The sequence below is a fragment of the Aquarana catesbeiana genome, linkage group LG08 (assembly GCF_042186555.1).
Source record: "Aquarana catesbeiana isolate 2022-GZ linkage group LG08, ASM4218655v1, whole genome shotgun sequence".
NCBI lineage: Eukaryota > Metazoa > Chordata > Amphibia > Anura > Ranidae > Aquarana > Aquarana catesbeiana.
Window position 1 is genome coordinate 308,842,815 of NC_133331.1, and position 26,248 is coordinate 308,869,062.

General features: G+C 47.0%; 1 protein-coding gene across 2 annotated transcripts; it reads right to left on the reverse strand.

Annotated features, from left to right (window-relative positions):
* Window positions 1-14: 14 nt before the first annotated feature.
* On the reverse strand, window positions 15-16,522 carry LOC141105093 (uncharacterized). Of its 2 annotated transcripts, none has more exons than XM_073594940.1 (8): window positions 16,433-16,522; window positions 8,081-8,140; window positions 7,871-7,994; window positions 7,525-7,622; window positions 7,223-7,444; window positions 6,935-7,141; window positions 5,589-5,727; window positions 15-3,323 (listed from the first exon to the last, which is right to left on the reverse strand). In XM_073594940.1, exons 1-8 carry the CDS (start codon window positions 16,505-16,507, stop codon window positions 2,200-2,202), a joined length of 2,049 nt encoding a protein of 682 aa, XP_073451041.1. In that variant the 5' UTR covers window positions 16,508-16,522; the 3' UTR covers window positions 15-2,199. The 2 variants fall into 2 exon arrangements, with proteins under 2 accessions (XP_073451041.1, XP_073451042.1); XM_073594941.1 differs by having other exon boundaries at window positions 8,081-8,208; window positions 16,433-16,501.
* Window positions 16,523-26,248: the final 9,726 nt, after the last annotated feature.

A 26,248-nucleotide genomic window follows, 5' to 3' on the forward strand; every position in this document is an offset into this window, starting at 1 on the left:
CAGAAAATTGTAGGTAAAATAATTAAATGTATTAAGGCCATGAAAACAAACAAGGTGTGAATCAATAAATATGTAATTACACAGACTTAAGAGCACTATAAAAGGGAAAACAGTCATAGAACCACTAAGTGGTACTCAAAAGACTATCATAAAGTCAGATGGAACAAGAACAGGTGCAACTAGAGTCTCTAAAACAGCATCAACTATCTAATTTGAATAGGGGCCATGTGTGCACACAATGCACATAACCCCAGCCGTGGGTGAGAAAATGCATTCCTAGTGTATGGGGTACCTCTTGAAGATGGTGAAAAGAACCTGGCACTTAGTAGTTAATGTTGGCCAGCTTCTGGCAGGGTCCTTCTTTAGGTGGTGCACTGTCCCTTTGAGAGCGTTAATGGTTAATGTAAATAAGCAGCTGGGTAAGCTCAGCCTCGATGGTTTTAACTTGATGTGGTGGGAACTTGACATATGTAGTTCATGTCACCACTCTTGGAACTTGCCTAGGCTGGTCTCAACTTAGCGGGGGGAATAGTCTACACAGACCTGCTCTGTCTGAGGGGCACAGTGCTCACAAAGCTTGGCAGAGGGAATAGATCATGCAGACTTAAGTCCCACTCTATACGGCCAGCAGCACAGTTGCGGGGAAATAAGAAAAAGTCAGAAGGTGCTAAATTAAAAGGTGGATGTCTAGCTAATTTTCTCAAGACACTTACATAATAAGCAGATGTTACAGTCCTTTTCCCATCCTAAAAATCAACAGAATTCCTGCAGCATCCCAAAAAACAGTTGCCATAATCGTTCCACTTGGCTGTCTTCTTTTGTTTTGACTGGACCCTTTCCTCCTTAAGGTAGCCATTGCTTCGGCTGAGCTTTGTCTTCTGGATCGTACTGATAAAGTCATGTTTCATCTCCAGTTACAATTAGCTTCAGAAAGTCCTCTAGATTTTGATCCCATTTGTCCAAAATCTCCATTGAAAGCTCTGCTTTTGTCTGTTGATGATCTGGTGCAACAGTTTTGGTACCTAACGAACAAACCGTTTGCTTAGCTATAATTTTGCTGATAATATTGTGTGAACAGAACCCACTGAGATATCTAGTGTGTTAGATATGATTTCTGCTGTAAATCTTTGGTCACCCTTAATTAAATCTCAAACAGCATTGTGTTTTTTTTCCCCTCACAAACAGATGTTGATGGTCTGTCCGATTATTCAGAGTTGAAAGTAAAAAAGAAACATGGCAAACTGATTCGCACATGCCCTCAGTATATGGCCTGACAGCCCATCTAGTCCTGTTGTCTTTCTGATGTCAACCTTCCTCAAAATTGATCTGACCTCATGTGTATTTAATACAAATATATGCCCCATCCACATGTTCTTTACTACAGGTTTCCATATTTCAGAATTTGATCCTCAAAGCGAGCAAAAAATTGGTTTACCATATCAAGGAGTACTGAGTTACAAATCTGTATTTTATTTAAAGGAGTTGTAAAAGGCAGAAGGTTTATTATAATGCATTCTATGCATTAAAATAAGATCCTTCTGTGTGTAGCAGCCTCACTAGCACCCCCTGATAGTTACCCGAGCCCCATCTCTGTCCACGAGTTCTTCGGCAGCCCAGGACACTCCCCCCTGATTGGCTCAGTTAGCCAATCAGGAAAGAGAGGGGGTGGGGCTGAACGGCAGCTGCTTGCTGTGGGGGCACTCAACAGGAGGGAGGGGCCAGACACCATCACTAAAAATAGCGCAATATGACATTATGGGCACTAGATGAAGCAAATGATCATATCTAACAAAATAAATTCATGATGGTTAGATAAATGCTTATAACATTTGTCCAAAAAATAAATACATCTCTAAGTGTTTGTGAAAGCTTACACCGCAAAATTTACTCAGCCAATGAAAGGTAATGATTCAATTTTTATTGTTCTGCTGCCATCAATGGCCAACACGGTACAACACTTCATCCATGTCTTTGGTGATCTCTGATCTCCTCATGAACTGTTTCTTACATGATGAAGATCAGCCATGGAGTATATCTGAGGTGTATATCAGGGTGTGCTTCTTCCCCACATGAGAGCTCTGATGTCCAGCAACATTCATATAGAAGACATTTCCTGCACTCAAGGCACTAATACACCTCAAGGGTTGAGTGGCATCCCTGATGTACAGGAAGACAGGACTTCAGTGAGGAACAATTCCCTCATTTAGGACAGGAAAGTGGCTTTACCCCCGTATGCGATCTCTGATGTCTGTAAAGATTGGATTTCACCGAAAAACACTTCCCGCACTCAGGACAGGAATACGGCTTCTCTCCCGTGTGCAATCTCTGATGTGTGTAAAGGCTGGACTTCTGTGAAAAACTTTTCCCGCACTCAGGACAGGAATACGGCTTTTCCCCAGTGTGAGCCCTCTGATGCCTGTCAAGACTTGACTTTTCTGAAAAGCATTTTCCACAATCAGGGCAGGAATACGGCTTCTCCCCCGTGTGAGATCTCTGATGTGTGTACAGATGTGACTTATGTAAAAAACATTTCCCGCACTCAGGGCAGGAATACCTCTTGTTCTTCGTGTGAGAAATCTGGTGTGTGTAAAGACTGGACTTGTCTGAAAAACATTTCCCGCACTCAGGACAGGAATAAGGCTTCTCACCTGTGTGCAATCTCAGATGTCTGTGATAAAAAGACTTGTCTGAAAAACATTTTCCGCACTCAGAACAGGAGTATGGTTTTTCCCCCGTGTGCAGCCTTTGATGTGTGACAAGATGTGATTTTTGTACAAAACATTTCCCACACACAGAACAAGCATATGGCTTCTCACCTGTGTGAAACCTCCTATGTATGAAAAGATGGGACTTCACTGCAAAACATTTGCCGCAGTCAGAACAGGAGTATGGCTTCTCACCTGTGTGAAACCTCTGATGTATTTGAATATTGGACTTTTGTGAAAAACATTTTCCGCAATCAGGACAGGAATACCGTTTTTCACCCGTGTGAGACCTTTGATGTGTGACAAGCTTGGATTTTTGTACAAAACATTTCCCGCACTCGGGACAGGAAAATGGCTTTTCCCCCGTGTGAGACCTTTTATGCACATTAAGATTGAATTTAGAATGGAAACACTTCCCGCACTCAGTACAGGAGAACCTCTCATCTGTTGGATTAGGGCAACACGATGGTCCATCTACACTGTGTGGTTTTAAATGGACATTTGAAGTAGCCGGGTTTTCTCCTGGACTATACTGTGTGATGTCCTCATCTTCTACTTTACAGTCTGGAGACAAAGTGAGACAATCCTTTGAGGTTTTCCTCATCTCCCGTCCATCTACTAAAATAGAAATAAAAAGATTATTACTAGACATGAGCAGATTGGTTCCCCTAAACCAGGACTCCGCCCACATCAGGCAGCTTTGTCTCTGAGGATCTTACAATTCCACCCTCAAGGTAACTAGTAAATGGGTCCTCTGATCTCCTACCAGTTCATTTCTTTATTCATGGAGCTTAGTCAGAGAGTGAGGAAACAACGAGAACTGTCTTATAGGAGTGACAGTGATGAGGAGACTTTGGTATGAGTTTTGTTCTATAAGTTATGAGAAAATGCAGAGCTAAGACCCACTAGAGTTTAGAGAGTGAGGATGGGGGGAGAAAAACAAAGAATAAAGCTAGACTGATCATGAAGACCACCATCATTGAGTTACTGACTCCTCACTCATTATCACTTTATGTGTAAGGTTCCTAAGTTGGAGGAGGTTATCACATTATCATCAACGTGTAAAAGTCTGTGCTCCAATCAAATCAGATATAAAATGTCCAGCTGGTAGCAAATGGGTGTAACAAAATAAGATATAGAGTGCACAAATCTGGACTATCACATGTACTACATATTGTATATGATTCAACAGTTAGGACTATAAAGTATTAGAATTATGTCATGTACAACAGAGTATATAGTTATAGGAGTCAGGAGTACAAACTGCAAAATAAATTATATAATTTAAGGGTCAGGACTCATAATCTTGGTATTCAGTGGTAGCTTAAAAACCACTTACGGACCGCCCGCCGCAGTTTTACGTCGGCTGTTTTAAGGAGGATACCGTTGTTATGGCAGCAGCTAGCTGCCATAACCCTGGTATCCTCTTCTTCAGCGGCGGTCCGCTACAAGATACAAGTAGTCTCTGCGGTGGATTCGCCGCGAGATCACTTTTATCGGCCCCAGGAGAGGGCCCCCCTCCGCCGCTTACCGGAGCCGTAGATGGCCCCCACCCGTCTCCATACAATTACTGAGCGGAAGCGACGTCAAAAAGTCACTTCCGCCCACAGCTCTTAAGGGGCCATTTTTTTAAATGACAATTTTTTTTTATTGCATTTTAGTGTAAATATGAGATGTGAGGTCTTTTTGACCCCAGATCTCATATTTAAGATGTCCTGTCATACTTTTTTCTATTACAAGGGATGTTTACATTCCTTGTAATAGGAATAAAAGTGACAATTTAAAAAAAAAAAAAAGTGTAAAAATTAAAAGGTAAAATAAATAAGAAAAACATTTTTTAAACGCGCCCCGTCCTGATGAGCTCGCGTCCAGAAGCGAACACATACGTGAGTAGCGCCCGCATATGAAAACGGTGTTCAAACCACGCATGTGAGGTATTGCCACGATCAGTAGAGCGAGAGCAATAATTCTAGCCCTAGACCTCCTCTGTAACTCAAAACATGCAACCTGTAGAATTTTGTAAACATCGCCTATGGAGATTTTTAAGGGTAAAAGTTTGTCGCCATTCCACAAGCGGGCGCAATTTTGAAGTGTGACATGTTGGGTATCAATTTACTCGGCGTAACATTATTTTTCACAATGTAAAAAAAATTGAGCTAACTTTACTGATGTCTTATTTTTTAATTAAAAAAAGTATTTTTTCCAAAAAAAAGTGTGCTTGTAAGACCGCTGCGCAAATACCATGTGACAGAAAGTATTGCAACAACCGCCATTTTATTCTCTAGGGTGTTAGAAAAAAAATGTATAATGTTTGGGGGTTCTAAGTAATTTTCTAGCAAAAAAAAACTGTTTTTAACTTGTAAACAACAAATCTCAGAAAGGGGCTCGGTCCTTAAGTGGTTAAATGTCTACTTGAGACAAGTTGCAGAGGTCCCACACCAATGCCTGTCATCTCCTGAGACTGCACTCAGTGACTTGGGTCTGAGACTATACAGACATATCCCTCCACCCGGCACAGCCAGCAAACATCGAAGCAAGTAACCCTGGGAGAATTGTTCTGTCAGAGATCTTGCTATACCCGGGCATAAGGCAGAACGCCCAAGGCACATGCCCCAGGTTCCTAGGTCAAGCAATGCCTATGGTGAAAATCAAAATCATTTTGCTGCCTGCTGAGCCTCATAATCTACAGAAATCCAGTCTAGATACATAAATTGTGTCTGCAATGCTGAGAAGGAAGCTTATCCGAGAGAAATACAGGATGGGGAACACAGCTCAGGAAAGTGACCAGGGTATTACAGGCTGATATCACCCAGTCCTTGCCCTACTCTGGACCAATCAGTGAGCAGTATGGGTGGAGGAATGTATTTAGTGTTAATGACTCACCTGTGCTGATCTCTGTAGGAGTGTCCTCCTCTATTATTGTCTTTATTATTCCATCCTCCTCCATAGACTGCTGATCATCCCTCACATACGTCTCTTCTTCTGCCTTAATATCAACTTTTATAGCTATCAGATCTTCACCCTAAACCAAGAGAAGGGCGCACAAGAACATCAATAATGTCATGAATCTGCAGTAATGTTTCATGCCCTGTCTGTCTACTTACCTAAGGTCTGTGTATCAGCTTAGGGACCGCGCTCTCAACACCTGCATGTTTAAGTCATTTTCTCTCAGCATGGCTCCACCCAAGCCTCTAACAGGAAACACTATTTAACGCCGTGCACTGCAAGCCAGCCTTGCCTGACCAATAGTGTGCTTAGGCTTCCCTGTGACTTTGGATTGTTCTCCTGACTATCCCTGTCTACTTGTTACCCCAACCTTGAGCATGTTCTCCTTACTATCCCTGTCTACTTGGTACCCCAACCCTTGGCTTGTCCTTCTGACTATTCCTTGTTGCCCTGCACTGCTTCTTCCTCTCCATCCACCGGAGCCTGCCGTGAGCGTGAGTTGGGGGACCCTGGGGGCTGGGACCTGGAGTCCCCTGCAGCGAAGTCCATCCTCACCATCAGAGGCTCTGGGGAAAACCTGCTGGCTCTTAAGCCTCGTACACACGGTACGATTGTTGGACAACCGAGCGTCTGATTTTTGTCAAAAGGGCATGTGCCAGGATCTTTTCTTGCATACTAATGTTACACAAATTGTCGTGCCACAAACACGAATGCAGCGACGTACTATGAGGAATTTCAGCTCTTGAGCGCCACCCTTTGGGTCCCTTCTGCTAATTTTGTGTTTTGGTGAGCATTGATTTCGAGCATGCGTGTTTGTACTTTCGACTTTTGTGTGACGGATTTGTGTACTGACCATCCGAAAATCTGACGTGGAGCTGTCGTTTGACAAAAATTTACTAGCCTGCCATCCAACATTTTTTGGCTGAAAATTGGAAAACATTTGTTGAAAGGAGCGTACTAACGGTAAGAACTTCGAACAACAGCCTGTCAAATGACAAGCCCCTTCTGATTTTCGTACCATGTGTGCAAGGCTTTAGACTCCGTGCCCAGGGGAATCCTATGCTCTAGCTCCCTGTTCGATCCGTGTCGGTGATCAGGTGGAGCTGCTTTCCTGAACCACCTAGAGCTCCATTCGCAGCACTCAGCTGAAGTGTCCACAAGCTTAGCGTTGGGCTCCTGACCATATCTGTGCATCTGTCACCTAACCTCAGGTGACCTGACATATTAAAAAATCCACACATTGCCTCCACGAGTCCATGTTCTAGGTCCTCTGTCCCACCAACCTTGTAATGGTGAGCGATGGTGTGATCTTCCTGTGTGGAATCCCGGGAATACAGAGGACGGGGACATCTCTCTGGTGGGTTCCTGGTATTAGGTGGCTCCATCATATCCTTGTGTCCTTCTGAAAACTTCTCCATCACTCCATACTCCTCATCCTCCTCTTGATACTCTTCTTTGACAATAATATTATAATCCTCAAGGTTTACACTCTGAATATTAAATACAACATTAATTATAACAAAACGCGCTTGTGTATAAATCAGAACTACCAATGATTGTTGTGCATTTACCTGATGATGATGAGGGATGGTGTGACTTTTCTGTCTGGAATCCCGGGAATACAGAGGACGGGGACATCTCTCTGGTGGGTTCCTGTTACATGATGGCTCCATCATGGTGTCCTTGTAGAGATCCTTGTGTCCTTCAGAAAACTGCTTGATCGAACCATACTCCTCATCCTCCTCTTTGTACTCCTCTTTGACAACAATATTATAATCCCCGAGGTTTCCACTCTGAATGCACAAAAAGACATTAATTGTAACAAACACTCTTTTGTGTAAATCTTAATTATCAGTGATTGTTCCTCATCTACCTGATGATGGTGAGGGATGGTGTGACCTTCCTGTGTGGAATCCCGGGAATACCGAGGACGGGGACATCTCTCTGGTGGGTTCCCGCTACTGGAACCATCTGTAGGAAACACACACACTAACTTAATACATTGAGGTTAATTTAATTTAACTGGAGAGTTGAAAATATGGTGCAGCTTTGCATTGAAGCCCGTTTTATCAAACTTAATTGAACAAGCTGATGTTAGTAGCGGGACGCTCCAGTTTTAGTAAATGAACCCCCATTGTTTCTATGTGTTTATCAGATGATGGAAGACCAAGGTGGACCCTCCGTACTGCTCTCTCCTTTACAATAAAGTCTCCTCTTACCCGGTGATGTGAGGGGCGGCTGATTGTCCATCATGACGTCCTTGTAGAGATCCTTGTGTCCTTCTAAATACTCCCACTCCTCCATGGAGAAATAGACAGTGACATCCTGACACCTTATAGGAACCTGACACACACAATGATACAGTCACCATCCAGACACATCCCTTGTCTGTTACTGGATAATGTCCCAGAATTCCCAGCACCGCTCACCTCTCCTGGCAGAAGCTCATTGATCTCTCTGGTGACTTCTGAAATCTTCTTTTTATTTCTCTATCAGGGAGGGAGACAACGTGATGGTCATATGATGAACAGACTTCACAGTTTTCATCAATCTACATCTGAAAAGTACAACCAAAATGACATTCCCATAATCTCCCTTTCCTCTCGTCAGGTCTGTGTTTTACTATTAGAGATAAGATTGAGGTCATGTGGCCTCCCAGAATCCTCCTCCCCTCACCATTCAGGAACCCATTTTTTAAAGCCTGGGATATATTCAACCACACAGAGACCCCACTCCGTTGGTTAAAAGCTTGTCTCTTGCAATCTGACATCAATAAATACACCACAGGACTAACGATACTGCTTTGCTCAAGGATCTGCCCACATCCTAAGATCCTTGTAAAAAAGAGAAAATAGATGAAAGGGCATTGGGAGGAGGAGCTGTGAGGTTCATGTGATGTCATAGTATGGACTGACTCCAGATAACGAGACATTGGGAGGAGAAGCTGTGAGGTCAGTGTGATCTCATAGGATTCTCTGACTCTGGATGGAGGGACCTTGGAAGGATGAGCTATCAGGTCAGTGTGATCTCATAGGATTCTCTGATTCTGGATATATTGTGACATTGGGAGGAGAAGCTGTGAGGTCAGTGTGCGGTCCTAGAATTTACAGGTCGTCCAATATTGTTTTTTTTGGTGCCGATACGATACGGATATTTTGGCAACCTCTCAGGCCGATATTCTGTACATTTAAAAAAAATATTTTTACACTTTTTAAAATTTTTTGTATTCTCTGACTCTGGATGGAGGGACCTTGGAAGGATGAGCTATCAGGTCAGTGTGATATCATAGGATTCTCTGATTCTGGTTGAAAGGATATTAGGAGGAGGAGGAGGAACTGTGAGGTCAGTGTGATGTCATAGACTTCTCTGACTCTGGATATATTGTGACATTGGGTGGAGAAGTTGTGAAGTCAGTGTGCAGTCTTAGAATTTAGGGACCGTCCAATATTGTTTTTTTTTGGTGCCGATACGATACGGATATTTTGGCAACATCTCAGACCGATATTCTGTACATTTAAAAAAAATATTTTTACACTTTTTAAAATGTTTTTGTATTACTGTTAATGCTGTCACAAGGAATGTAAACATCCCTTGTGACAGTACTAGGCAGTGACAGGTACTCTTTATGGAGGGATCGAAGGGTCTGTAAGACCCCAAACCCCTCCTCTGCACTTGAAAGTATTTAAAAGGTCAAGATCTGTGTTTTTGAATACTTTCTATTATTTATTTTTTTTTAAACTGGTGCCTTTAACCCCTTACCGACCAGCGCACGACGATATACGTCGGCACAATGGCACGGCTGGGCAAATGGGAGTACAGGTACGTCCCCTTTAAAATAGCGGCATAGTGGGCGCGCGCGTGGATGCCACAAACTCCGTGAGCGTGCCCGCGGGTCCTGTGGACTCAATGTCCGCCAGGGGGCCCGCGATCGTGTCACGGAGCGGCAGAACGGGGAGATGCCTATGTGAACAAGGCTTTTCCCTGTTCTGCCTAGCAACAGGACAGAGATCTACTGCTCCCTGTCATCGGGAGCAGTGATCGCTGTCATGTTCTAGTGAGACAATCCCCCCCCCCACAGTTAGAATCACTCCCTAGGACACAGTTAACCCCTTGACCGCCCCCTAGTGTTTAACCCCTTCCCTGCCAGTGTCATTTACACAGTAATCAGTGCATTTTTATAGCAATGATCGCTGTATAAAAGACAATGGTCCTAAAATAGTGTCAAAAGTGTCCGATGTGTCCGCCAAAATGTCGCAGTCACGATAAAAATCGCAGATCGCTATTACTAATAAAAAAAAATTAATAATAAAAATGCCATAAATCTATCCCCTATTTTGTAGTCGCAATTTTTTTTTTGTGCAAAGCAATCAATATACGCTTATTGCGATTTTTTTTTTTACCAAAAATATGTAGAAGAATACATATCAGCCTAAACTGAGAAAGAAATTTTTTTTTTTATATATTTTTTGGGGGTATTTATTATAGCAAAAAGTAAAACATGTTGCTTTTTTTTTCAAAATTGTCGCTCTTGTTTTGTTTATAGCGCAAAAAATAAAAACCGCAGAGGTGATCAAATACCACCAAAAGAAAGCTCTATTTGTGGGGAAAAAAGGACGTCAATTTTGTTTGGGTGCAACGTCGCACGACCGCGCAATTGTCAGTTAAAGAGACGCAGTGCTGAATCACAAAAAGTGCTCTGGTCAGGAAGGGGGTAAATCCTTCCGGGGCTGAAGTGGTTAAGATGACAGTAATCCTAGAAATCATGTCAAGACATCGCTTCCGGGTTACTAGATCCGAGACCCAAACCAAGCATCGTTTTTGTTCGGGTCTTCGGCCAGCTGGCGGACGCGCCGGCTGGTTGCTCGGACCTCTCGAGCGGGGGGGGGGATGTCCCCTCCCGCTGTTTGTAATAAGAGCCGAGTGTCTGCTCTAAAGAACGTTACCGGGGTGATGCGTGCAGCTGCAGACATCACCCCGGTAAAACCCGTTGAAACAAGATCGGTCTAGGAGCACAAGAAAAGCTCAAGAAAAATGCATCCCTTTAAAATTAGGGTTGCACCGATACTGGTATCAGTATTGTTACTAGGCATGTTCGCGGGGATCGGTACTCACAAAAATGCTCCGATACCCTAACCCAATACCGGAAGTGACCTGAACAGGACACGTCAGTCGCAGCCTGTCAGCTACATCTGTACTAGGATCAGGGCTTTTTGATAGCTTGTCTCCCTGAGTACAGTGCGGTAACAAGGGAGATGCTGGCGTCCCAGCTAGTACGGTCAGGGGCGGCAGGGGGGCCTCAGAAGGTAGACTGCACTTTCTCTGACCTGACCCTGATGCCTGGACGCCAACGCCCCCCGGATGATCTGGCTGCAGAGAGGCAGCACTTGCAGTGGGGGGATGTCTGTGCAAGAGGCGGCCGGGTACTTTAGTACAACGATCGGTAAGACACGTGTATGATGTAGCTTTCAAAGGGAGGGGGAGAAGATGAAGGCAGTAGAGGAGGTGTGAGCACGAGTCAGACCTGAGGGGAGGGGGGTTGGATAGGGGATCATGTAGATGAGAATGCAGTGGAAAGGAGTGGTGGAGGAGAACTAAACTCTGCATGTAATGTGCCCTGAGCCCTGCCCTCTGCATGTAATGTGCCCTGAGCCCTGCCCTCTGCATGTAATGTGCCCTGAGCCCTGCCCTCTGCATGTAATGTGCCCTGAGCCCTGCCCTCTGCATGTAATGTGCCCTGAGCCCTGCCCTCTGCAGGTAATGTGCCCTGAGCCCTGCCCTCTGCAGGTAATGTGCCCTGAGCCCTGCCCTCTGCAGGTAATGTGCCCTGAGCCCTGCCCTCTGCAGGTAATGTGCCCTGAGCCCTGCCCTCTGCAGGTAATGTGCCCTGAGCCCTGCCCTCTGCAGGTAATGTGCCCTGAGCCCTGCACTCTGCAGGTAATGTGCCCTGAGCCCTGCCCTCTGCATGTAATGTGCCCTGAGCCCTGCCCTCTGCATGTAATGTGCCCTGAGCCCTGCCCTCTGCATGTAATGTGCCCTGAGCCCTGCCCTCTGCATGTAATGTGCCCTGAGCCCTGCCCTCTGCAGGTAATGTGCCCTGAGCCCTGCCCTCTGCAAGTAATGTGCCCTGAGCCCTGCCCTCTGCAGGTAATGTGCCCTGAGCCCTGCCCTCTGCAGGTAATGTGCCCTGAGCCCTGCACTCTGCATGTAATGTGCCCTGAGCCCTGCCCTCTGCATGTAACGTGCCCTGAGCCCTGCCCTCTGCATGTAATGTGTCTGAACCCTGCCCTCCTAACCCCCTTTACTGTGCCCTCCTAACCCCCTGTACTGTGCCCTCCTAACTCCTTGTACTGTGCCCTCCTGCCTCCTGTTCTGTGACCTCCCTGTGTTGCATCCTCATTCCCTCAGGTCTCCCAATAACCCTCCCATCTCCACCCTCTACTCCCCAGCAATCACAGCCTTTTCCATCCCAACTCTCCCACCCCACAATCCCTATTTCACCCCACCGTCAACTACCCTGCCCTCACTAACCCCTCTTCACCCCCCCCCCCACCATCACCCAACTCCCTAAAAACCGAGACCCCCCCAAACCAAACCATTACAAGGGATGTTTACATTCCTTGTAATAGGAATAAAAGTGATACAAAAAAATGTAAAAAATAAATAAATGAAAAGTGTCAAACAATAAAAAAAAAAACCTGCCTGTTAAACTCTGGCTGGCTGTCAAACCCTGCAGTCTTAAACATGCCACAGCTGCGAAGTACAGCATGATTGGGTGGGCAACCAGGGGTGGCAGTAAAACCAGCAGCCCCCCTATGTGAAAAAGCACTTAGAGGTGGTGTACAGAAATGGCTCGGCAGAGATGTCTGTCAGCTGGAGGGATAGGTGTATTCACTGACCCCTGAGCTGCAGTGGCATCCACACTGCACAGGCATCCTTGCTACTGTCTGCTTGCAAACTCCAGCTGGCTCCTGCCACATTCACCTCCCTCCCTGAATGCCTAACTTTTTGGAGCTTCTTTCCAGCCCCCTTCCACACTCACCCCTTCCAACTGTAGCAATACTCTGTTCAAGTGCTGCCTCCAGCACTGGAGTTTACAGTGTACAGAGCATGGTGTGGTGGGAGCCTACGTCAGGCCTCGGGGGGGAAGGGAGCCTACGTCAGGCCTCGGGGGAGCCTACGTGAGGCCTCGGGGGAGGTGGGAGCCTACGTCAGGCCTCGGGGGTGGTGGGAGCCTACGTCAGGCCTCGGGGGTGGTGGGAGCCTACGTCAGGCCTCGGGGAGGTGGGAGCCTACGTCAGGCCTCGGAGGAGGTGGGAGCCTACGTCAGGCCTCGGGGGAGGTGGGAGCCTTGGGGGGGTGGGAGCCTACGTCAGGCCTCGGGGGAGGTGGAAGCCTACGTCAGGCCTCGGGGGAGGTGGAAGCCTACGTCAGGCCTCGGGGGAGGTGGGAGCCTCGGGGGGGTGGGAGCCTACGTCAGGCCTCGGGGGGAGGTGGGAGCCTACGTCAGGCCTCGGGGGAGGTGGGAGCCTACGTCAGGCCTCGGGGGAGGTGGGGGCCTACGTCAGGCCTCGGGGGAGGTGGGAGCCTACGTCAGGCCTCGGGGGAGGTGGGAGCCTACTTCAGGCCTCGGGGGGAGGTGGGAGCCTACGTCAGGCCTCGGGGGGGTGGGAGCCGAGGTCAGGCCTCGGGGGAAGTGGGAGCCGAGGTCAGGCCTCGGGGGAGGTGGGAGCCGAGGTCAGGCCTCGGGGGAGGTGGGAGCCGAGGTCAGGCCTCGGGGGAGGTGGGAGCCGAGGTCAGGCCTCGGGGGAGGTGGGAGCCGAGGTCAGGCCTGGGGGGGGTGGGAGCCTACATCAGGCCTTGGAGGGTGGGAGCCTACGTCAGGCCTCGGGGGGTGGGAGCCTACGTCAGGCCTCGGGGAGGTTGGAGCCTACGTCAGGCCTCGGGGAGGTTGGAGCCTACGTCAGGCCTCGGGGAGGTTGGAGCCTACGTCAGGCCTCGGGGAGGTTGGAGCCTACGTCAGGCCTCGGGGAGGTTGGAGCCTACGTCAGGCCTCGGGGAGGTTGGAGCCTACGTCAGGCCTCGGGGAGGTTGCAGCCTACGTCAGGCCTCGGGGAGGTTGCAGCCTACATCAGGCCTCGGGGAGGTTGGAGCCTACGTCAGTCCTCGGGGGAGGTGGGAGCCGAGGTCAGGCCTTGGGGGAGGTGGGAGCCGAGGTCGGGCCTCAGGGAGGCGGAGCACTTCTTTCCCCATTCTGCATACAGCGAATGGAGAGAGAGAGAAAACACTAACCATCGCTGGAGGGGGAGAAGGAGAGGGGGGCTTGTTTCAGGACTCGGCAAAGCAGTGTCAGCATGAAAGCAAACTCCTCTAGGTAGTTCCGGCCGAGCACACAGTCAGAGCTTGCCAAATGTTATTTTGACATGTGTGCAGGAGACACCCGCTGCACTTGACTTATTGTGACCAGGTTTGATTCTCAGGACGCAGCCCAGGACAGCTTTGTGAGTGTCCCAGACAATTTGAGACAGTTGGCAACTATGGAAGGGATATTGGGAGGGGGAGCTGTGACTTTATTGTGATGTCATAGGATTCTCTGACTCTGGTTGGAGGGACATTGGGAGGAGGAGCTGTGAGTTTAGTGTGATGTCATAGGATGGGTTGATCATGTATGGATATACATTGGGGGAAGGAGCTGTGAGGTCAGTGTGATGTCATTTATTTATTCATTGTACTTATATAGCGCTGTCAATTTACGCAGCTCTTTACATATACAGTACATTGTACATTGACATCAGTCCAAGGAGCTTACAATCTAAGGTTCCTAACTCACAGTCATACATACTAGTGGAAATTTAGACAGGAGTAATTTAACCTACCAGCGGGTCTTTGAAGCGTGGGAGAAAGCCTACGTAGGCATAGGGAAAACATGCCAACTCCAGGCAGGTAGTGTCGTGGTTGGGATTAGAGCCAGCGACCCTTTTTGCTGCTAGGCGAAAGTGCTAACCACTACACCACTGTGCTGCCCATAGGATTCTCTGACTCTGGATGGAGGGACATTGGGAGGAGGATCTGTGAGGTCATAGGATTCTCTGACTCTGGTTGGAGGGACATTGGGAGAAGGATCTGTGAGGTCATAGGATTCTCTGACTCTGGTTGGAAGGACATTGGGAGGAGGAGCTGGGAGGGGCGTTCTGTGAGGTTTCTGTACACACAGAGTCATTTCTCCCGGGTGCATTTCTTAAACTGGTAGACGAACTTTGGAATTGATTTACTAAAACTGAAGAGTGCAAAATCTGGTGCAGCTGTGGATTGTAGCCAATCAGCTACTAACTTTAGCCAGTTCAATCCATCTTTGCCAAAAAAAAAAAAAAACTGGAAGTAAATTGGTTTCTATGCACAGCTGCGCCAGAATTTGCTCTTTTCAGTTTTAGTAAATCAACTCCTTGGACTTTGTGCTTTCCCGGGACACATGATATTCCTGTGATCTCCGTGTACTCCGGGGACTTTACTGATCACATTTTAGGATGAATATCTGAGACTGGGATCAGTATGGGAAAATTCGTTTTCAGGACATTTACTACAAATTACATTTTCCCCTCTTTCTTCCTATTTAAATCTTATAAAAATAAAGACATACATATTCCAATCCCCACCAAATAAATCCCTTAGAGATGTGCACAATGGAAAAATTAGTTTTGTTTAATTTCAGTTTGTTGAGTAAATAATTTATTTTTGTCATACTCGTTTGGGTAGCATAATTCATTTTCAGAGCGATTCATTATTTCGGATATTCATTGTTCTGAATCGATTTGTATTTTCCGAAGTTTAGTTATTCTTTTGGCGATTTGGCTATATGCGTTTTAACGCGTTTGGATGATAGCGACTGGATTTGCATGCATTCAAAAGTAACAAAAAAACTGAACTAAACTTTGGATTCATTATATTACGATTCTGAGATTCTGATGGATCCCCCTACAGCCAACCCAAACACAATAAGTAGGAATCATTGTCTTATTTCACTTTTATACCTTACTGTATTTATATTGCAATATGTTTCGCATTTTATATGTAGTTTTTTTTTTTTTTTATAATAATGAAAAATCTTAATGCAAAAAAAAAAAATGAAAAATTGTCTGATAATCCAAGAATCAAAGATTACCAAACGAATCGGAATTAATATGTATTCATTCGTTATGTTATTAAGTTTAATTTCCCCATTCCTTACTTTGTTTGTTGGGGTGTGCACATACAAATTAAACAAATGGTCTCTCAACCCCCATTACAAAAAGAATCCTTTTAGAATATTCATGCCACACTCACTAGAATAAAATCAAATGGATTTGCATCAACTCGGATCATTCGTTATGCTGTTATATGATTTCCGATGCTTCAAACATTAACAAAAGGCCCACAAACTATCGCATCATGCCATTCAAAGGAAAAATTAATCAATTCATTGTTTTCCTTACAATTTATTTTGGATTTGTTGAAATTCGTTACTATTGTGATTCGGACACATCCCAATCACGCAAATTTGGCCTGAATTTTTGAATTTGTAATGAAATAAATGTCTAAAATCCCCCACCACTAATGAAAGTCATATAATCCGTTAGTATAGACGGATGAGGTGAGAAGGTGATTGGTGGGAAAGGTGACACATCTCCAAAATGAAGAGAATGTTCCGGCCCCGTAAGTGTGGAAATGTTCTTCCCCTGAAGGGGTTAATCTAGGTTTCCCACACTATATATATTACTGGGTGTAAATAGAAAATAAGATCTTATTACCTCCTCTGCTGCTTCTTCCAGTAACGTTCCTCCCGACTCACCTCTCACCCGAGACTTCTTATTTATACCTGACATCAATTCCTGTCTGTATTCCATAGAGACTTCCTGTCTAGGTAAAAGTAAGATCACCACCTTGTGGAGTTCAGAGGAACTGCGGCCTCAAGAAATGTCTCGTAGTGTGAACACGGCCTTGTGTTGTGTATATTATTATTATTATATTATTATTATACAGTATTCATATAGCGCCAACAGTTTACGTAGCGCTTTACAACTTGAGGGTAGACAGTACAAATACAATACACTTTGATACAGTAGGAATCAGAGGGCCCTGCTCCTTAGAGCTTACAATCTAAGAATATGTGTTGTATATCCTTATAGATGGGGTCATCTTCATGCCTACCAAGGGGGATAGAAATATATGACTGCCTAGTCCAGCCTTTCGTAGTCAGGGTTCTTTCAAAGGTTTCTAAGGGTTCCTTGAGCAATGAACAATTTCTGTCTCTTAATAACAACTGGTATCGATGATCAGTAAGGGAGCAGTCTTCTTCCCACTGATGACAGTGTAAGAGGGTCCTTCTCCCATTGATCACCAATGTTACCACAGGGACCACTACACTACATAGTTACATAGTAGGTGAGGTTGAAAAAAGACTGAGAGGTGCACAAAATAAAATAGCAGCTGTCACTGAGGTTTTCTGAGCAAGTCTACAATGGATTCTGGTACAGCCCCGAGTGTGAGTTTGTTCGCTCGTAAATCTCAGGAACTGGTGCAGGGGAAAGTGCATTTGTCTGTCCTGAAGGGACAAGTTTATGTACTGGGCAGAGAGTCGCCACAATCACTGTATAATGAGGAGCTGGTGAGTAGGGATGAGCCGAACACCCCCCTGTTCGGTTCGCACCAGAACATGCGAACAGGAAAAAAGTTCGTTGGAACACGCGAACACCGTTAAAGTCTATGGGACACGAACATGAATAATCAAAAGTGTTAATTTTAAAGGCTTATATGCAAGTTATTGTCATAAAAAGTGTTTGGAGACCTGGGTCCTGCCCCAGGGGACATGGATCAATGCAAAAAAAAGTTTTAAAAACGGCCGTTTTTTCAGGAGCAGTGATTTTAATAATGCTTAATGTCAAACAATAAAAGTGTAATATCCCTTTAAATTTCGTAGCTGGGGGGTGTCTATAGTATACATGGAAAGGGGCGCATGTTTCCCGTGTTTAGAACAGTCTGACAGAAAAATGACATTTCAAAGGAAAAAAGCCATTTAAAACTAATGCTATTGCATTGCCGGTCCGACAATACACATAGAAGTTCATTGATAAAAACGGCATGGGAATTCCCCACAGGGGAACCCCAAACCAAAATGTAAAAAAAAAAAAATGACGTGGGGGTCCCCCTAAATTTCATACCAGGCCCTTCAGGTCTGGTATGGATATTAAGGGGAACCCCGGCCAAAATTAAAAAAAAAAAAAAAAATGACGTGGGGGTCCCCCTAAATTCCATACCAGACCCTTCAGGTCTGGTATGGATTTTAAGGGGAACCCCACGCCAAAAAAAAAAAACTGCGTGGGGTCCCTCAAAAATCCATACCAGACCCTTATCCGAGCACGCAACCTGGCAGGCCGCAGGAAAAGAGGGGGGGACGAGAGAGCGCCCCCCCCCTCCTGAACCGTACCAGGCCACATGCCCTCAACATTGCGAGGGTGCTTTGGGTAGCCCCCCAAAACACCTTGTCCCCATGTTGATGAGGACAAGGGCCTCATCCCCACAACCCTGGCTGGTGGTTGTGGGGGTCTGCCGGCGGGCTGCCAGGTTGCGTGCTCGGATAAGGGTCTGGTATGAATTTTTGGGGGGACCCCATGCCGTTTTTTTTTTTTTGCACAGGGTTCCCCTTAATATCCATACCAGACCTGAAGGGCCTGGTATGGAATTTAGGGGGACCCCCACGTAATTTTTTTTTAAATTTTGGTTCGGGGTTCCCCTGTGGGAAATTCCCATGCCGTTTTTATCAATGAACTTCTATGTGTATTGTCGGACCGGCAAAGCAATAGCCACGAGTAGTTTTAAATGGCTTTTTTCCTTTGAAATGTCATTTTTCTGTCAGACTGTTCTAAACACGGGAAACATGCGCCCCTTTACAGGCATACTATAGACACCCCCCAGGTATGAAATTTAAAGGTATATTACACTTTTATTGTTTCACTTTAAGCATTATTAAAATCACTGCTCCCGAAAAAACGTCCGTTTTTAAAACTTTTTTTTGCATTGATCCATGTCCCCTGGGGCAGGACCCAGGTCCCCAAACACTTTTTATGACAATAACTTGCATATAAGCCTTTAAAATTAGCACTTTTGATTTCTCCCATAGACTTTTAAAGGGTGTTTCGCGGCATTCGAATTTGCCACGAACACCCCAAATTGTTCGCTGTTCGGCGAACTTGTGAACAGCCAATGTTCGAGTCGAACATGTGTTCGACTCGAACTCGAAGCTCATCCCTACTGGTGAGCATGGACAAGCAAGGAGATTATGAACCATGTGATGCATCTGGATTCATCAAGATCAATGCTGCGAGGTTAAAAGAATATCACCACTTACAGAAGAAGGTCACAGCGCCGACAAAATGAAAACAGTGAGAAAAAAAAAAACACACACACAAAGCGGAGATGGAACAACTCCATTCTGTAGCATTTTAATCTGCCATCCTGTCTCTATGCTTTCCTTAGCTCATTGATTAGTTTGTGTGATCGTTACAGATCTTTTGTGTGCTAAATCACAGGTTAGCCAACTCTGATGGAATGGCAATTACAGGAATTGGTAGAGTTTAATGGGTTAAACTTGCTGTTAATACGTAGATATTAAAGGAAATCATTCAAGTAGAGCAAATAAAAAAAGAATGAATTTAAAAAAAAAAGAAAAAAGACCATCAAGTCCAACCAATGTGTGTGATTATATGTCAGTATTACATTGTATTTCCCTGTATGTTGCGGTCTTTCAGATGATTATCTAATAGTTTCTTGAAACTATCGATGCTCCCCGCTGAGACCACCGCCTGTGGAAGGGAGTTCCACATCATTGCTGCTCTTACAGTAAAGAACCCTCTACGTAGTTTAAGGTTAAACCTCTTTTCTTCTAATTTTAATGAGTGGCCACGTGTCTTGTTAAACTCCCTTCCACTAAAACATTTTATCCCTATTGTGGGGTCACCAGTACGGTATTTATAAATTGAAATCATATCCCCTCTCAAGCGTCTCTTCTCCAGAGAGAATAAGTTCAGTGCTCGCAACCTTTCCTCATAACTAAGATCCTCCAAACCCTTTATTAGCTTTGTTGCTCTTCTTTGTACTCACTCCATTTCCAGTACATCCTTCCTGAGGACTGGTGCCCAGAACTGGACAGCATACTCTAGGTGCGGCCGGACCAGAGTCTTGTAGAGTGGGAGAATTATCGTTTTATCTCTGGAGTTGATCCCCTTTTTAATACATGCCAATATTCTGTTTGCTTTGTTAGCAGCAGCTTGGCATTGCATGTCATTGCTGAGCCTATCATCTACTAGGACCCCCAGGTCCTTTTCCATCCTAGATTCACTGACCATTGATATAAGGCAGTCTGTAATATTTGGGGAAGTTTGGATAACCATCTAGCTGATCTCCGAGCCTCTGAATTCTGGGATCCATATAAGGTCTTAACAATCCTGGAAAAACTGAAAGTCAGATTTTCCCCAGTGGCATCGCTAGGGGGGGGGGGGGTGCAGTGGGTGCCGGCCGCACCCGGGTCCCCCTTCTGTATACAGTCTCCATAGTGAAACAGCCTCTTAGTCCCCATCAATGTGGTCAGCTTTGAATGGAAGACTACAGGGAGAGGATGATCTGATGCCAACAATGGGATTTACTTTAGTTACATTCAATGAAGTTTTTTTTTTTTTTTTTTAAATTACTGATGGCAAAGGTAGGACATATTTTACTCTGACAACAGTCACGGGGCTTACTGTAGCTGCAAACTGACTGCAATGGCCAACAAACTGTAATGCAAGTGTTTCAAGCTCACAGGTCAGGACTTAAAGTGATTGTAAAGGATTGTTTTTAATTTTTTTAAAATAACAAACATATCATACTTACCTCCACCGTGCAGCTCGTTTTGCACAGAGTGACCCCGAACCTTGTCTTCTGGGGGTCCCCCGGCGACTCTCGCGGCTCCTCCCAGCATCAGATAACCCCCTAGGAGAAGCTCCCTCCCGAGGGGGTTACCTTGCGGGCGCAGCATTTTCGTCCATAGACATGAATGTCGGACTTGGCCCCCCCCCGGTGGCCGCGTCATTGGATTTGATTGACAGCAGCGGGAGCCAATGGCTGCGCTGCTATCAATCTATCCAATCAAGAGTCCAGAACCCCGTGGAGAGAGGAAGAACGCGTCCCTGCTGAAGAGATGAAGGGGCTCAGGTAAGTCAAATGTGGGGGCTGGGGGGCCGGTCACTGCAAGGTGTTTTTTCACCCTAATGCATAGGATGCATTAAGGTGAAAAAACACTAAGGTTTACAACCCCTTTAAGGTGACCATATGCATATTTTATTTAAAGATTGTACAATGAGATTGTGTAGTGTTTTGCCACCTTAAGCCTCTGTCGGGGGAGAAGCACATTGATGAAGTAGGAGAGGGTCTGTTCCTACATTCTGGCTTTGTGAGTTTGCACTACTTGCAATAAAGCTTGTTGAATATTAAAGCAGACTTTCAGCTTAAATGTGATGTTATGCTGCCTCCCCCCCCCCCCCTTCTTCTCTTACAAATGCAAATAAGCATTTGGGGTGCACAAAAATGTTGTATTGTGTTTTTAAAATTATAGTGTGTCCCAAAGTTTGTGTGTCTTAAAGTGGAACAAAAGTTCTGTCATTACATGCTGCGAGCAGGCGGGCTTTTTTTATTGCAGAAGAGACATGCAATTTTGCTTCTACAATAAAATACACCTACCTGCCTGCTCACAGCAATCCATGGAATGTAAGCTGAGCTGCGCATGCACAGCTCAGCTTACAGCAGCCGGCCTGATCGTGTGTGCCAGGATGACGAGCTTTTGTGCATTAGGAAATGCAAAAATGATTGTGCCGAGTCTGTGAGACTCTTACTTGTGGCACAGCAATCAAAGCATATTTTATGGTTAATGCTTTTGTTTTACTTAACCATGTCCTGTTAAGCCTCCTACCGTCAATGTTCGCCGCTACACGCACCACAGTACTGCTGGCCTTGGGGCACCCAAAGGCGTCCAAGGTCTTTTACAATACTATAATGTGTACTGAAAAAAAATTGCTAGCAAAATATTCGGGTTTGACTCAAAGAAAAGGTGGCAACCCTAGGGGTGGCCGCTCTGATGCCCCCTAAAAGGCCGCTCCGCTTCTGCCACAGACATGCAGGGCCAGCAAAAAACCCGAGGCTCCATCCACCTGCTCATCTCCTCCCCCACCTTCGGTGACTGCTCCGTCCTCTGTGGGTGTGGGTGACAGCCGGCTCGGGAGCTAAAGCTGTTTTGGAAGGAAGAGATCTCCACACTCCTCCATTCACCTCCTGCATGCCTGAGCATGACATTCATCCCTTCTCCCGACCCCCACTCCCTGTCTGTGAAACCAACAGACATTGAAAGAGAAGCCGCTGACTGAGCCAGTGAGCCCCCGAGGACCATACAAGTGAGTGAGCACTCACCAGACTCTGCCCACACTCTCTCCTCCTTCCCCCTCTCTCCCCCCGCTCTCTCTCCCCCGCTCTCTCTCCCCCTCTCTCTCTCCCTGCCCACTCTGTCTCCCCTGCCCCTTCTCTCCCCCTCTCTCTTGCTGCCCCCTCTCTCTCTATCCCTTCCCCCTCACTCTCTCTCCCTGCCCCCTCTCTCCCCCCTCTCTTCCTGCCCCCTCTCTCTCTATCCCTTCCCCCTCACTCTCTCTCCCTGCCCCCCTCTCTCCCCCCTCTCTTCCTGCCCCCTCTCTCTCTCTCTTCATGCCTTCTCTCTCTCTCTCCCTTCCCCCTCTCTTTCTCCCTCCCTTCCCCCTCTCTCCCTGCCCCCTCTCTCTTTCCCGCTCTCTCTCTTCCTGCCCCCTCTCTCTCCCTTCCCCCTCTCTCTTGCTGCCCCCTCTCTCTCTATCCCTTTCCCCTCACTCTCTCTCCCTGCCCCCCTCTCTCCCCCCTCTCTTCCTGCCCTCTCTCTCTCCACCCTCTCCCTGCCCCCTCTCTCTCTTCCTGCCCCCTCTCTCTCTCTTGATGCCTTCTCTCTCTCTCTCCCTTCCCCCTCTCTTTCTCCCTCCCTTCCCCCTCTCTCCCTGCCCCCTCTCTCTTTCCCGCTCTCTCTCTTCCTGCCCCCTCTCTCTCCCTTCCCCCTCTCTCTTGCTGCCCCCTCTCTCTCTATCCCTTCCCCCTCACTCTCTCTCCCTGCCCCCTCTCTCCCCCCTCTCTTCCTGCCCCCTCTCTCTCTCCACCCTCTCCCTGACCCCCTCTCTCTCTTCCTGCCCCCTCTCTCTCTCTTCATGCCTTCTCTCTCTCTCTCCCTTCCCCCTCTCTTTCTCCCTCCCTTCCCCCTCTCTCCCTGCCCCCTCTCTCTTTCTCGCTCTCTCTCTTCCTGCCCCCTCTCTCTCCCTTCCCAATCTCTCTTCCTGCCCCCTCTCTCTCCCTTCCCCCCTCTCTCTCTCTGCCCCCTCTTTCTCTCTCTCCCCCTCTCTCTCTTGCTGCCCCCTCTCTCTCTATCCCTTCCTCCTCGCTCTCTCTTCCTGCCCCCTCTCCCTCTCCCTGCCCTCCTCTCTCTCTTCCTGCCCTCTCTCTCTCTACCTTCCCCCCTCTCTCTCCCATCCCCCTCTCTCTCTCCCTTCCCCTTTCTCTCTCCCTGCCCCCTCTCTCTCTCTTCCTGCCCCATCTCTCTCTCTTCCTGCCCTCTCTCTCTCTCCCTTCCCCCTCTCTCTCTCCCTTCCCCCTCTCTCTCTCCCTGCCCCCCCTCTCTTCCTGCCCCCTCTCTCCCTCCCTGCCCCCTTTCTCTCTCTCTCTCTTCCCCCTCTCTCTCCACCTGCCCCCTCTCTCTCCTCTCTATCTCTTCCTACCCCCTCTCTCTCCCTTCCCCCGTCTCCCTGCCCCCTCTCTCTCCCCCTGCCCCCCTCTCCCCCCCCCTTTCCCCTCTCACTCTCCCTGCCCCACTCTCTCCCTGCCCCTCTCCCCCCTTCCCCCTCTCTCTCTCTCCCTGACCCCTCTCTCTCTCCCCCATATCTCTTCCTGCCCCACTTCTCTCTCTCTCCCTTCCCCCCTCTCTCCCTGCCCCCTCTCTCTTTCCCTGCCCCCTCTCTCTCTTCCCCTTTCTCTCTTCCTGCCCCCTCTCTCTCCCCCTGCCCCCACTCTCTCTCTCTCCCTGCCCCCTGTCCCATTCTAACTCTCTCTCCTTGCCCCCCCCTCTCTCTGCCCTTTCTCTCTCCCCCTCCTCTCCCCTGCAGGTTGCAAAAATTATTGGGGGGTGACACCATGTTTTACCGCACCAGGTGACACCAACCCTAGTGACGCCACTGTTTTTTCCCCTTTAGCGGATCACCCGGGACCCCTCACCATGCATGGTTGAGAATCCCTGATTACGCCAACTGGGTTTTGTCATCCCCTTTAACCACTTGTTTACTGGGCACTTAAACCCCCCTCCTGCCCAGACCAATTTTCAGCTTTGAGAGCTGTCACACTTTGAATGACAATTGCGCGATCATGCAACGCTGTAGGAAATGAAATTTTTATATTTTTTTTCACACAAATGGAGCTTTTCTTTTGGTGGTATTTAATCACTACTGGGGTTTTTATTTTTTGCTAAACAAACAAAAAAAGATGGAAAATTTTGAAAAAACAAAACAAAACATTTTTCATAGTTTGTTATAAAATTTTGCAAACAGGTAATTTTTCTCCTTCATGGATGTGTGCTGATGAGGCTGCACTGATGGGCCCTGATGGGTGGTACTGATAGGTGTCACTGATAGATGGCACTGATGGGCATTGATAGGTGACACTGATAGATGGCACTGGTAGATAAAAAAGGCAGCACTGGTGATGAGGCACTGATTGGTGGCATTGGTAGGTGGCACTGTGGGCACTGATAGGTGGCACTGTGGGCACTGATAGGTGGTGCTGGTGGGCACTGGTAGGTGGCACTGGCAGCTGGCACAGGTGGGCACAAATGAGGCGACGGCGGCTCTCAGCAATTGGGACCGATGTCCCTCTGACAGCCGCCACTGATCGCCTTTCTTTTTTTTCTCCTCACGCTATCAGCCCCCCTCACGCCTGTATATATGTCACCCCCCACCTGTATATATGCCAGCACCCCCCACACCTGTATATTAGGGATGGGCTTTATGTTCGGGTCGAACATGAGTTCGACTCGAACATTGGCTGTTCGCCCGTTCGCCGAATATCGAACAATTTGGGGTGTTCACGGCAAATTCTAAAGCAGCGGAACACCCTTTAAAAGTCTATGGGAGAAATCAAAAGTGCTAATTTTACAGGCTTATATGCAAGTTATTGTCATAAAAAGTGTTTGGGGACCTGGGTCCTGCCCCAGGGGACATGGATCAATGCAAAAAAAGTTTTAAAAACGGCCGTTTTTTCGGGAGCAGTGACTATAATAAAGCTTAAAGTTAAACAATAAAAGTGTAATATTCCTTTAAATTTCGTACCTGGGGGGTGTCTATAGTGTGCCTGTAAAGGGGGACATGTTTCCCGTGTTTAGAATAGTCCGAGAGCAAAATGACATTTCCTGACAGACTTCATGGCAACCTACGTGGGTTAACCCCGCCTCCTCTCCAATGCTATAGGACCCCATTCCCATAAATGAGCACTCACCACTAGATACTGTGTTCCTTTTTTGTCCTCCTCCAATGGACCTACACATGCTGTTCGCGTCCGATCGGATGGATCCGAGATGTTGGCAAACCTCATGCTGTGCAGCTCAGAGCCCAGCCACGGGCGGGCGAGTAGCTTAAGAGGCTGGAGTAATACCCCTATGGTGGAGGGATGGTCGCCTCTGTATGCCGGATGGATGGACGTACCTTATTTAGCCGTTATTTGGCCGTTTTACCCCTCATGGCGGCTGGAGCGCTTGTGCGTTCCAGCTCGCCACGGCACTTCCGGGTTGCGGCCGTCCTCGCTGCTCGCACATGCGCAGTGGCCTCCTCAGGATCGAGGCTTGGCTCGCGCATGCGCAGAGCGGCGGTTCGCTCGGCGACTGCACATGCGCAGTATGGCCACCACCCCACAGCGCAGGCACGAGATGGGGACGATGACATCACAGGCGGGGATTTTGAAAAAACTGCTCCCAGCTCCTGCCTAAATGGGAACTCCCTGGCAGTGAGAGGGAGCAAAGCGGTTTTCCCCAGCCCTGGTCTGTGATTCTGCTCAGGTGAGTGCCTGCTAATAATCTGTAATAAATACAGATATATATATATATATATATATATATATATATATATATATATATATATATATTTATGTTTTTTTCTGGAAAATGGATGCTTGCCCTATTTGGGACATGATTTTTTGCTTAAAAAAAAAAAGAATGTATTATTTATGTAGTAATCTCTAAAAAAAAAAAAAGAAAGAAAAAATTCAATATATAATAAACAAAAGGGAATATAGTACTTAGTATGTGTATACTAGGGGTTGAGGTACAGTCGCAAATACTCCCCGTCTGGAACCCACCACCAGAGGAGATGTTCCCATTCCTCCTCCAGACACCACTCCCACCGCCACGACAGCCGTCCTGATCGAGGAGCCTGCTGGAGATGTGGAACACGAGTTCCGGAGGGCAAGTCACTGTGTGACCATTGCTATGC

Excerpts from the sequence above, each read along its gene's own strand:
- LOC141105093 (XM_073594940.1), bottom strand. The coding sequence starts at position 16,507 with ATGTCAGGTATAAATAAGAAGTCTCGGGTGAGAGGTGAGTCGGGAGGA. Across the intron at positions 8,141-16,432 it reads TGGAAGAAGCAGCAGAGGAG|AGAAATAAAAAGAAGATTTC; the intron begins GTAATAAGATCT and ends CCTCCCTGATAG. Across the intron at positions 7,623-7,870 it reads GCCGCCCCTCACATCACCGG|ATGGTTCCAGTAGCGGGAAC; the intron begins GTAAGAGGAGAC and ends TGTTTCCTACAG.